Source organism: Pituophis catenifer, unplaced genomic scaffold, assembly GCF_029215685.1.
Source record: "Pituophis catenifer annectens isolate HBS135680 unplaced genomic scaffold, rPitCat1.0.hap2 SCAF_1, whole genome shotgun sequence".
Lineage (NCBI taxonomy): Eukaryota > Metazoa > Chordata > Lepidosauria > Squamata > Colubridae > Pituophis > Pituophis catenifer.
The window spans coordinates 258,510,267-258,523,491 of record NW_027256881.1 but is presented as its reverse complement, the minus strand read 5'-3'; the positions used below and the strand labels follow the sequence as shown (position 1 = coordinate 258,523,491).

General features: G+C 37.7%; 1 protein-coding gene across 5 annotated transcripts in view; it reads right to left on the bottom strand.

Moving 5' to 3' along the window:
• Positions 1–13,225, bottom strand: part of WT1 (WT1 transcription factor) — a 52,572-nt gene that overhangs the window by 33,146 nt on the left and 6,201 nt on the right. For all 5 annotated transcript variants that reach the window (XM_070957506.1, XM_070957507.1, XM_070957510.1 and 2 more), the window contains exons 2-3: positions 10,374–10,496; positions 8,728–8,830 (exon numbers count right to left, since the gene is read on the bottom strand). In XM_070957506.1, the coding sequence (XP_070813607.1) occupies positions 8,728–8,830; positions 10,374–10,496 (226 nt within the window). The remainder of the gene's footprint in view (positions 1–8,727; positions 8,831–10,373; positions 10,497–13,225) is intronic.

Below are 13,225 nucleotides of genomic sequence, written 5' to 3'. Positions count from 1 at the left end.
CAGAAGCTGGGACAAGTAACGAGAGCTCACCCTGTTACACAGACTAGGGATTCGAACCGCTGAACTGCTGACCTTTCAATTGACAAGCTCCACGTCTTAGCCACTGAGCCACTGCGTATCTTTCCCTTTAATGAAAATTAACTGGAATACAAATCTGAAAAATCCAGATTACTATGCCTTTTAATTCATGAGGGTTCAGAATTAATTCCATGAGGTTATTTATGACAGCATCTCAGAGGAATTAAAAACTGTTATGTAACTTATTCACATATAATTTAAGTTGTCTTACAACTCTCAGTACAGAAAATACATTCTTGGGACTGATGCCCCTTTTTTCAAATATTTGCTTTAAAGCAAAATTCAAAAGAACTAAATTCAAAAGAAAATTATTGCAATGGTTTGAAGTGAATTTCCCAAATCACTGGAGATTAACTACTTGATTTTTTTTTAGAAATAAAATAAGGAAGAGGAAAACATTTGTGCAGGCAGAATTAATGTTAGCTGGAGTGAAATAAAAGGAAATTAATACTGAGGGGAAAAATATCTTTAAAGGAAGCCAGTAGTAGATCACAAAAAGTTTGTTTTGGCCTGTATTGCAGCCTACGAGTTCTTGACCTTGGTGCAGAAAGAGCTATAATCTGAGCTGCAACTCCCCCACTCTTAAAGACTTCGCAAGTGTGACTCATAGTAAATTTTCATCTTCAAATATGTTTACTGTATCAAAATGCATAACACAGAAAAGTTCATAGTGTAACTTGAATAGAGTATACCCAATGAATACTTAAAGCCAGTGTTGCTTTGCTTTCCTCTGCCTGGCCATTTTACACCAATGCAACATTCCCAGCAGCTGAAGACTATGTTTAATTCAATGAGCCACATACCTCCATTTTGATGGATCTGGCAGGTTAGACAAAGAATTACCATTTTGAAAAAAAGCAGAGTGCCCAGCTACTTCCTCCAATCCTGTCTGATACAGTATGATCCTTACACTACAATAATGACAGGGTCTCATTGGACCCCTTCCTCATTAGGCAAGGAAACAACAGTAGGCATGACTCGAGGGTTGTGACCAATTAGTGTTTGAGAGATATATTTTAGTTTTCAGGTATTGGCAGGTAAAAGTCATTTTAATAGAATAAAATGAAATAGTGTTAATAGAAGTCATTGTATTTTCAGCTGGGTCTGCACCCTTGTTTAACTTCCTTGAAGATCTGCTGAATAGCTGACTAGATTTTTGAAAAATCACAACAAGGCTGACTTCCTCCCATATCAGTGGTGGGTTGTCCCCGGTTCAGAACAGTTCTACAGAACCAGTAGTAAAGCGTTGGGAGGCTCTGCCCACTGACTCTGACGTCATGAGAAGCGATCTGCGCATGCGCAGAAGCAAGGCATATGCACAAGTGAAGCGCACGCGTACAATCCCGTTGCAAACCAGTAGTAAAGGTAAGTAAAACCCACCCGTGTCCCATATCTATCTGGGTTAATAAATTAACTAAGCACACTAAACTTTTATTGATCTGTCAAGCATATTGTGCAAATTCAAATATGGTTTCACAAGCCATCTTATCAATTCTACTAATTAACAGTGTTGTTCTTTCATTTACATATATAAGAAATAGGTTACCACTGACATTTTTTTTCCTGCCTTCTCACTGTAACAAGAGAGGCTACATCTGGTTCAGTTCTAATCACTTTAATGAGTGATAGTATGTTTGTCTAAAGCAGCAATCTTAAGGATATAAATGTTTAGTCATTCAGCAAGGCAAAAAAAGTTTTGAATTATTAATGAACTTACAACAGAGATCACCACTGCTAAAGAACAAGCAGGAAAAGGTCTGTCTCATTTCATAATAATATTTGGCAATAGCAACAATTTATCCGTAGTACTTCTACTATACTTTCATTCCACACTCAAAGACAAAAAACAAACAGATGTCTTCAGGGACAAAGATCAGAGAAAAAAGAGAGGAAATTATCCAGTGTTGCTTCAATTTTATATATCTCATTCCTTGATATTTTTATTTAACATTGGATTCCAATGACTTTAATAAACAAGCTTTTCAAGTGAGGTTAAGGAACATATATGTGGAAAGTTAAAATATTAAAAAAAAAAAACCTTTAAAGTCTTAAATAAAGTCTTGTTCCTACAAGAAAGGCTGTGCCGACTAAAGCTCTTTTTCAAATTACAGAAAGTAACAATTTTATTGTGTCCAGCAATAATTCTACAACGGTATGCGGTGTTGTCCTGTTCTGAGCATCATACTTTAAAGAAAGAATCAAGCAAACAGAAACAAATGCATGGACATGGACATGGACAACAAGAATGAATAAACATGGACAACAAGAATGAATAAACCTTATAAACAAAGTCCTATGAAGAGAAATTGAGGTAGATATGATAGATAACAAAAAAAACAGAGTTGGAAGGGACTTTGGAGGTCTTCTAGTCCAACCTCCTGCTCAAGCAGGACACCCTATACCATTTCAGACAAATGGCTGTCCAGTCTCTTCTTAAAAACCTCTAGTGTTGGAGCACCCACAATTTCTGGAGAAAAGCCCTTCCACTAGATTAATTGTGGGAGGTTCCTGTCAGGAAATTTCTCCTTAGCTCTACCGCCTGATCTTGGAGTGAAACTCCCCTCCCCCCACCCTACAAAGTACACACAGGGCTGAAAAAGAGGGGAGGGAGTAGCCCTTTTCATTCTGTTGATGTAATAAATTATAAAAGCAAGAATTATCCCTCAGTTCCATCCAATGCATATACTGTTTGACAAAATACAAGATAACAGATTCCTATCTCAAAAAAAAAAAATCATACAATCTAAAAACTTATGTGGAGAAAGCAATAGAGAAGAAGATAGATGGAAGCAGAGGTGGCAATCTGAGAAGGTTTATTTTGTAGTTGCATTGGCCTATGCTTAGTTAGATACTTAGGTGCAACAGAATAAAAATATTGTCCAATTTGTATAATATCCAATAATATCATTGTATAAAAAGGGAAACAACTGCTATTTAACCACCACTTTAAAACATCCGGTATCATACAATGCCCTTTCTAATGTATCTGAAAGTATGTTCTAAAAATAGGAGCATCTTTTTTGGCATGTAAATTTAAACTGTGATGAAAGTAATCCCATAAAAAAAAAATAAACCTAAAGGTTGGGAAACAGTCAGCAATCAATGCAGATTTTCAGTGCACAATAATAATCAATTATAATGATGTAATCAAGCCAGGGCACAGATAACTTCTACCAGATTTGCTTAGTTATAATTACAATAGGCATAGTCTTTGAGTTTGTCAATGCAATCTAGAAAATCCAATACTATTGGCTGAGTTCCAGTATTTCCAGCATGCTCATGGACACCACAATTTTAAATTCAAGAGTTTGCATTTGATTTTACTTTTGTATTGTAGGTTGTTGTTTTTTTAATTGCTCATCAACAGTTAATTTTTTGTCCCTTTACATTAGCTATAAAGGAGTAATTTATATTAAAGAAGTTTCTCATATTCAAGAATATAAGGAGGCAAGAAAGAAAGGTGGAATCTTCAAAGTTCCCATTATCTTCTGCCAGTGGCAAAAATGACCAAAGAGAATCGAGTATAACTGCAAGAAAATGGTGAGGAAGCAAGATATGTCTTGGAACAGCTACACTCTCGAAGACAGAGCAGATATTTAAGGAAGGTTGTGGCATCCTCAGAAAAAGATAAATGCATTTGGCAACTGAATGCTATAAAAGGGATAAATGAGACAATAACAAAATTCCTAGAAAAGTTTGTAGTTGGGCATGGATCAATATTCCTTCCTGAAAGGCAATGTGAAAAGACATCTTAATAACCTTGAGAAATATGGAACTGATGGTCAGAATGCAAATTTTGTCTTTTGCTCAGAATCTTTAGAGAGCTAGAGCAGATCAAGAGAACAAACTGGCATTTTGAGCATAAATGTAATGAAGACTCGATCATCCAAGCCAAAAGCATCCAAAAAGGTTAAATCGTGGCAACTGGACCAAAGTTCATTAAACTGAGACATTTCATTACTTATCCAAGTAACTGCTTCAGTCAAAAGAAAAATGTAAGTTAGGAAGAGAGGCAGAGTCATTGAAATGTACCATCTCTTGCCATAACAACTGCAGAGGTTTCTCTGGGGTACAGTTGCCATGATTTAACCTTTTGGGGTGTTTGTGGGCTGAATGATTGAGTCTTCATTTACATTTGCAATACATTTTAGGGAGAAACCCCCGCAATTGTTACGGCAAGTGTTGGTGCATTGCAACGAATCTCTGATTCTCTGCCTAAATTAATTTTTTCATTTTGACTGAAGAAGTTACTTGGATGAGTAAAGAAACATCTAAATTTAATGAACTTTGGTCCCATTGCCATGAATTAACTTTTTTGGATGGTATTTTGAGCATTTTTATAATATAATTCACCACCCTGTTCTAATCTATACAGTTTTATTTGCACATTCAGTTTTATTGAGGAGTCCTTTGTAATAAGTATAAATTGAAAAATTATCCTGCTTTTTTATTTGAATCTAAATCAATAAGCATTCAGAAAAAATAAACCCAAATTTTATTGTATCATAGTATAACATCATTATCTTTAGAAATCTATATTATAAAATTATTGAACTTGTAACTTCAAGTCAGTAGGTACTATGGAGGTTCAACAGTTACTGGAAAGTCAGTTATTTAAGGTCTGTACATTGAAAAAATAATTATTATCCTCATTCATTCAATCAGGATTCTGGGTCATAATGCTTTTTATAGTTCTTATTTTGCCATGGAAGAATCAAATACTTAAAGAAATAACACTAAAAACTAAGATTTGAAGAGTTCCAATCAGATCCCAGATTGCAAAATGTATACAAAATACATAATTCAGCTTTATCTGAAGTCTGAAATTGGGACTTGAAAGATATAATTTTATTTCTACAAATTAAGGTTTAAAATAGGACAAATTTAAAATAGAAAGACATAGAAGAGTAGGGTAAATGTCAAAAATGTAACTTTTAAAAATTATGACTGGTTGTTAGTGGTATATTTTTGCTGCAAATCAGACTAAGAAAACAAAAGTTTATATCAGCTTCTAAATTATAGACTTAAGAAATTTTGTCTGGTTTTATGTGTTGCTGAGCAGATAAGAGAAGCAGCTACAGTAAATATACGGCAGAATCAATGTTCTATCAACCCACAGATTAAATAGGGATTACAGATTATAATTATATTGCTAATAGTAGCAAAGAACTTCAGTAAATCCTCATAAGTTTTTTACAATCAGTTATAATTAGATAGAAAAGCCAGATTTATTTCTCTACAACACTTCTTAAGGCCTAAACATTTTGTTAACTTCACCACACCATTAGAATAACAATACCATAATATCTAGATAATAAACACGTGGGAGATAAATTCCACTGAACTCAGGGAATTTACCAAATTGTAGGATCTTTTCAGTCACCATATTAAACCTCTGAAACTTCTTTTCAAGGGAGCCGTTTGTGCTTAGCAACCGCATGGGAATTGGTGAAATGATTTATTTTCACGTATAATATTGCTTTTTTAAAAATAAATTATCTTTAAAATGTCTTTGTTATGTTTCTCTGCTATTTATCTTTATCTTCAGATATACCATCTGTAAGTTTGGCTATTTTAGACAATGTTTTAAAGATTACAAATAAAAATAAAAACTAATGCAGACTACAAAAAACATAAGACTAAAAAGGTAGACATGTAACTGTAGTGACCACCTAAACCTTTATGGAGAAAAGGGGACTATAAATATTTTAGAATGAATGAATGCATAAAAAGGTTCCAGTTATGATTGGAGAATTTTGCAAAACCAGCTGCTAAGAAATAGTAATTTGTAGGAGGATATATCTATAAATGAACCAACATTAATTAAAATAAGAGAAATCTGTAGCAATTGCTTGGACAAAATGAGGTTCCCACAAGTAAAAGGCTATTTTAAATTATCATTTAATGACCAGAGCAGAGACTTCCTACTCTGGGAGACACAGCTCCCATAATTCTCAGTTAACGTGGCCGTGGTGATTAGGAATTGCAACAATTGAAATGCATCTGAAGGATGCCATTTTGGGGAAGAATTTGACAAGGCCAGATCTTTGCCTAAATAACATCTGTTTCCAGTCTATTTGTTGCAGCATTGCTTTTAGCACCAAGCTGTAGACACTGGGGATACTAGTCTATTCCACAGCTGACCACTGATAACTCCACAGCTCAGCTGTGGCTCATTAAGTTTAATGATGCAAAGTCCAGTCTGGCCTTGGATCTGCCTGCAAATTCCTAAACAGTTATTTCCAACTCAGGTGTTTGTGCTGTTATCTTCTTTTGGGGTCTCGCCTGCTTGGCCTTGATTATAACAGGACAGGGAATTGCCTCCCTTTGACCTGATATTCAGTTTTGTGCACTCAGAATTCAGGGTCATTTAATTCAGACCTACTTCTGATAAGATATAAAGTTCTGCATATAACTTTTGGACTTTCATCCCTTCCCCCATCATTTCTGATTTGTAACAATTTTCCAACAGGTATGAAAGAACTCAAAAGCTTGATGCGGACCATGCTTGGTCTAAAGATATTATGAAAAAGTTGATAGGGTTATTAAAATACCCAATACACATCTAATAGTTCCATTATCAAGTCTGGATCTACACATACCTCAGGGCTTTTGCCTCAAAATATTTGTCTTGTACTGTTCTCTTATTCGTTGATTTCTCCATATGAATAAGGTTGATTGGTTAATTTTTTTATGCTTGACATCACTGTAGTTCTCTAATACAGGAAGAGTAGACTTTGAGAACAGGAGAGATGCTGACTTTTTGCTATTTGTCAGTCAGCACAACTATACAGCCAGGCATACTTTTCTATAGTACAATTAAGTCCTGTTACAGCTTTCCAGCTTAGGATGTACCGATGTGCTTACAGCTATAGCTTCTATGCTGACTGAGAATTCTGGGAAGTACAGTCCCCACTCCAATGGAGGGTGCCTGCCTATAAAACTATGTTTTATAGTTCCTCTTTGAAGAGCTCCCCTTTGTTTGGTGCATAATATTTCTCAGCAGCTTCCGAGACATAGGATTGTTCCAAGTTCACCAAAAGTTGAAGAATAGGTGGGGGAAAGGGGAGGGGGAGAAGAGAATTTAGTTCTGGCTGGTAAGCAAGCTCAAAATAAATGAAAAAAGTGCCTCCCCCCCTTCTTCCCCCATGGTCTTAGCCAACAAAACAGCAAAGGCTGCTGGCTTTTTTTAAAACCAATGATGATGATCAAACCCTAAAGATCATTGAAGATAGAAGCTAACTGCTTGATAGCTTCGAGTTTGGTAGGTAGACACCTAACGAATAGTCTTCTCAGTCATATTCTCAGCCACAGTTGCCATCACTCTCTTTGAAATTCACCTTAAAGATCCAGGTTGTTATATGAGAATAGATGCACCCCACATATAACTCTCTGATATAAACCCTGAAATGAGGGTTTCAGGAATGTGCTGGGCCCAGTCCAAGAGAGGAAAGAAGAATGGTTCATTCTGAACTAGCAACCTACAAACTTAAAATAGCAATGTTCTCTTTTCTCACAGTTGGTGAGAACTGCAGGAAGAGGCCATTTGTCCTGATTAATTTTAAAACCCAAGAATTCTGGGACATTTTTTTTTTCTCCTCAGAGATGCCTTTAACACTTTTTAAGTACCTCTATTTCTTTCTGTCCTTCTGTATTAGTGGAAAGGAGCGCACCCAATTATTCCCTTTCTCCCATGTGTCAGGAGATGGGCTTTTGTCACTGGCTAGAATGAAGAAAAATTAAGGAACTAAGTAGTCAGTCCTCCAGCTAACCAATTAGCCATTGAATGTGTTCTGTAATTTTCTATCACACTTCTATCCCCAATACTTTCCTCTTAAACCAGATTAGTCTAATTCATTTCAATGCAGAATGATATATTGCAAACACTTCAGAGCAAATACTCTGGAAAAAATCATGCTCTCTTTCAAAAAGTCACATGTTTCTAGCAGAGGACAAGAGCAGGTCTGAAAAGAAGGATGGAATCGAATGGCAAAAACCTCGTCTATTTTTGGCAGTCATTCCACTGGGAAAGTTCTTATTGTGCAGATTTTTTCAGCCTGTGTTAATGGTAAAAGTTGACACTGTGTTCATGGGGACAGTAAAGTTTACAATGAAGTTCTCCAGCCTGGTGCCCTGCAGGAATTAGAAGTCTAAAGTCTATCATCCCTTGCCTATATTGCAACTGATAGTTACTCAGAAGAAAATCAAGTCCTATTTAGTCTGATAGGATCATCCCTTCAAAAATAATCTTTGGTTATTGTCAGGAGGACAACCTGGAGGCACAAAAAAGACTGCACTGTTGTCTGACAATCTTGTCCACATATTTTCATCTTTAATAAACCAGTTATATCATGATAACTCTCCCTTCCCAGTGTTAATAATCTCTCTCTCTCTCTCTCTCTCTCTTTCTTTCTTTCTCTTTCCTTCTCTTTCTTTCTTTCTTTCTTTTTTCTCAAAGAGAACTAGAGGTGGTGACATGGTAAGCTCTTTGTCCTATTCTCAGAGGTAGAATAAAGTCAGGTGGAAGGAAGGAGGAAGAAGAGAAGAAGGAGCTCTTTGCTTCAGCGAAGCATTAGGGTCAACCCCAAAAGCTGATTTGCCAAGTTTCAGGAGGCAAAAGAAGATGGAGGATACAGTCATGATTCTCACCTGTTGTAAGGGTTCCTCAGGAGAAGAGCCTGGCTGCTGGAGCAACTGTCTGTGGGAGTGTGGCAGCCGTACACTGGGGGAGGCACCGAATATTGTTGGTCACCTGCAGACAAACCATTAAAAAAAATCACAATCCTGTTGCATGACTGATTAATGTCACATGTTGGGGTGGGGGAGGCAGTGTTCTCTAGTCACTTTCAAGCTGCCTTTTAAAGAGTGGTCAGCTGGAGCAAGGAGTTCTTCACTAGACTATCAAATCTTTATTTTAGTTGTAGCATTCATTTGTGGAGATAATAAAAAGTTTGACAAAACGTAATCGGTGATTGGAGGGCCGTCTGATGAGTGAGCCTCGTTTCAGATTTCAATCCATTTTTTAAAATTATTTCCCCAAGCACTTGTTTCCTGTTTTTAATATGGGGGCAATGATATTGGTAACCAATTTTGTAAAGCTGCCTCAAAGCAGTTTTTCCTTTGCAAGAAATCCTGAGCACCAAGCAAGCAAATGCACCATTCCCCCTGGCTGGGTTTCCACAACATACTGAATAACAAATTACCATGTTTTACTTAGCGTGCTGTGTGGACACAGCCATCCCCAATATAGTTAGCCCATGGTTCAAAGCATCCTGCAAACCAGAAAACTCCTTTAACTGAATGTGTGAGCTAGCATACCTTTGAAGTCCCATTTGCTTTTGATGGCACTTGAGATGCTTAAGACCTTTAGATCTGTGCCCAAATTTTTTAGCAGTAACATGAAAAATAGCATTATTTTACTGTACTTACACTACTTTTTACTTACAGTAGAAAGGCTGGATTATAAATATAATAAAGGAGCGATGTCAAAACCAACAAGATTCCGACATAATTATGAGTTTTCTAGATCTACACTTTAGAAACCCTCAAGACTTTTTGTAGATATTGTCATTGATTTCATTGAAATATACTTACTGGGCTCAATCTTAAGTAGATTCACCCAGAGGTAAAGAGAGGGACACAAAAGATTACTATCAGGTAAGTGAGTTACAAAGTTTAGAATACAATGGTAGATGTCTTAGTTCTGGGTAGACAAGAGCTCATTTGCACTGGCTTAATTTAATCCAGTCTTCCTTTCCCATTCTGATATCCTCCAGATATATTGAGCAGCTATTCCTGCCATCCTCAGCCAATCTTTATCAATACTGACTAGAAATTCTGGGAGCCTAAAGCCCCAATAGAAAACTTGGAGGGGATCATAATATTGAGGAAAATTGGACTCATCTGCGGATGAAGAATTACTGACCCAACTCCACAGTTGACTATCATTGGTTTATGCTGGAGCAAGGTCCCTTCAGTGCCAGTGAAGTTACTCTGCTGGCTCACGGAGGAGTAAAACAGTGTTACAATATTCCCACAGAGGTTTCAAAGCCTCTAGTAATCCTTACACTTTTATTGACATCCGGTCCCATCCGCAGCTTCCCAATTATCCAACTTCTCTTTGCCATTAGGATAAACCAGATTAGGCACACAGACACGCCAAATCCTCTCAATTGTTAGTACAGGCAGGGCCCCAGTTATCAAAGGGAGTGTGTGTGTTTGTGTGGAGCAAACAACTTCCCTCTCTCCCACCGGGATCGGTCCTTCTTCGCACAGATGTTTTCCGCTACCATTACCTAAAGGCGTCTGCTGGCCGATGGGGTCCTCGTGCTTGAAGGAGTGGTTTGTGAACTGCGCCCCAGGGTGAGAGGGAGTATGGCCGTAACTTGGAGCTCCATCAAACGCCACTGTGCCGTAACCTGCCAAGAGAATAACAGGGTTGGAATCAGGGGCTGAATTGCCTGGCCTTGAACTTTCCTCCTCCCTCCAAGACAGGCAGGAGGCGAAAAGTTGCCAAAAATAGGAAGCCTCTGCTCTGTAAAGGCAGCAGATGGCTTCTTTCTGCAAAAGAGAGGGCCAAAACCATGAACTCAGAATCACCCAACTGGGGAAGGAAGGGACCCTCTCCGCTGTGCCTGGGCGGCAGGGTTCTCATTGAATCCAGGGCGGGCTTGGTTTTTTGTTTTTTTTTTGCTTTAATTTATATGCCGCCCTTCTCCGGAGACTCAGGGCGGCTTACAATGCGTTAAGCAATAGCCTTCATACTTTTGTATATTTATACAAAGTCAGCTTATTGCCCCCACAATCTGGGTCCTCATTTTACCTACCTTTGAAAGGATGGAAGGCTGAGTCAACCTTGAGCCTGGTGGGATTTGAACTTGCAGTAATTGCAAGCAGCAGATATTAATAACAGTGCATTAGTCCACTGTGCTACCAAGGCTCTTCCTGCAGTGACTCCTACCTTTACATCCGAACTCAGCCTGGGCAAAAGAGGCTGCTACCCAATAAAAAGATAAAAAAGTTGATTATAGATGTCCATTCAAAGCAGAAAACAAACCGCAGGTCTTCAAACAATCAGCCGTGAAGTCAAAATTCATATACGTGTAAATAAACAGCTTTTATTTAAAGAGTAATAAATCAATTTATCAACCAACCCAGGATGATAGGGAAAAGTTTTCCAGTTCTCCAAAACTCATCATCCAGCGGGTGAAAAGTTCTGGGGAAGTCGAAAGCACCATTTTCTAACTTTGTAATTGGTTCCAAATAAGTTAAGAAGAGAAATGTTACAATAATAGATATGTTAAGTATTAAGTATTAGTATTAGTATAGTAAGAGTAGATATAAATAATGAATATGGTGGTAAGCTTTAACTGTTATGATATGACACAAAAACATTGTACCCAGACGACACACTGTTTAATGAATGATGAAATGCTTGTTTTAAAAGAAAATAAAACTTTAAATTAAAAAAAAGTATATTACTCAAAGCCTGGAATTGGGGTTCGTGTGTCTCTGCCTTCCTTTGATAAAGTGATGAAAGCTGCAGAAGTTGCTGGATCAGTTGGAGCTTATTAGATGTTGATTCCACTGTTTAAAAACTTTTGGTGCCAACAAGTTTGGAGTAACAAGTCTCCAAGGACTTTCCCAGTTTGGGAATCCATGCGGGGTTTGGCTATCTTTTAAAAGCCCGTATCGGCCGTTTCCCCCCAGTTTCTATTAATAGTCCCCCATTTACAAGAAAGAAAGAAAAAACCCTGATCTGCTGAACAAACTTGTGTGCCATTCCATATGTTAAAGTTACCCTTTAATTCTCGTTCCCGCGGGCTTCTCGCTTGTTTTGTAAGATTAACTTTCTGAAGAGCCTGCAATAAAGATGGCAGCCCATTAAATGAAAAAATAACCTCCTACTTTAGCCGAAAATTACTCGCTCAAATAATAATAAACAGCTTTTTAAAAAAAAAAAAGAAAAAGAAAAAAGAAAAAAAAAAGAAAGGAGCGAATTCAGATGGAGGGGAAAAAATCGCCTATTGTGACCTTAAGGTGAGACCGAATCGTAAATCAGGCGTTTAGACACCAACTTTCATTAATTACATGGAGCCAGTTAAACAACTTCGGCTAAAAAGTAATTACAAAGTAATATTATCTTTTAAGACTTCTCAGCGCATCAGCATTTGCCCTAAGACCATGAAATGTTTAGCGTAGTCCCTATGAAATCTTCCCTTGCTTTCCCAATACCGCACCAAACGCTTCTTTAAAGTAAATAATCGCTTTATGGGAACTTCGCTTCCGGAACGTTTAATTAGAACTCCGCAGTTACTTTTAAACTCGCTACTCTTTAAGAGAAGAGGTTTGCGCTTTCAAAATACCAAAGTTGCTTTTCAGAGGAGCAATAAGTCGTAGCTTTGCCGGAGGGGGGGGAGGGGCGGGGAAATCGGCCAATGCTTTCCCCCCCCCCCCCCTGCATTTTCCTACAACCTGCTTTTCCGGACAAACTCTCACTATCCAAAAAGCTGTTTAGGTTCTTAGAAAAGAGATCGTATTTGCAGAGAACCGCGAAGGGATTGTGACAAAACTGAAGAAATAGGAGAGAAATTGGGGGGGGGGGATCCCTCGCATAAATGCATAGCTGAATGCCCACAAGATGCAATTTAGTTCACCGGCTACTCAAGACTAAAGAAGACTTTGCTAAAAGGACGTAGACTTGCGCTCCTTAATTCATCAGCTATCCGTTCAGTTCCAACGTCCCCTCTTACTCTTGCTAATATGTTACTAGTCCTAGTACTTCTCATCTTGGGGACGCAATTTTTTACTTTTGACTTTTCTAGATGAACCAAAACTTGTGGAGAAAAACCCGCACAAATCTTTTAATGGATGATAGCGGGAATAGAAACGGTTTCGATATTTGTTTTATTCTGGGTTTTGTAATCTAGTCTCAGTTTTGGTATGGGGCGATAGTGCCAGGTGTGGGCTCGGAAAAGAAAGCTATGGATCTTCTCAATTCAGAAGCTCGCTTTTCCTTTATTTCTTTCCTTTATTATTTATTATTTCACGTCTTTCTTTATTGAGAAGTACCGGGCGGCGTCTCAAATTCAACTTTTTTACTTTAAAAGTAAAGCCGACTGAATTCCATTGTCTGAAATCTCTAAAC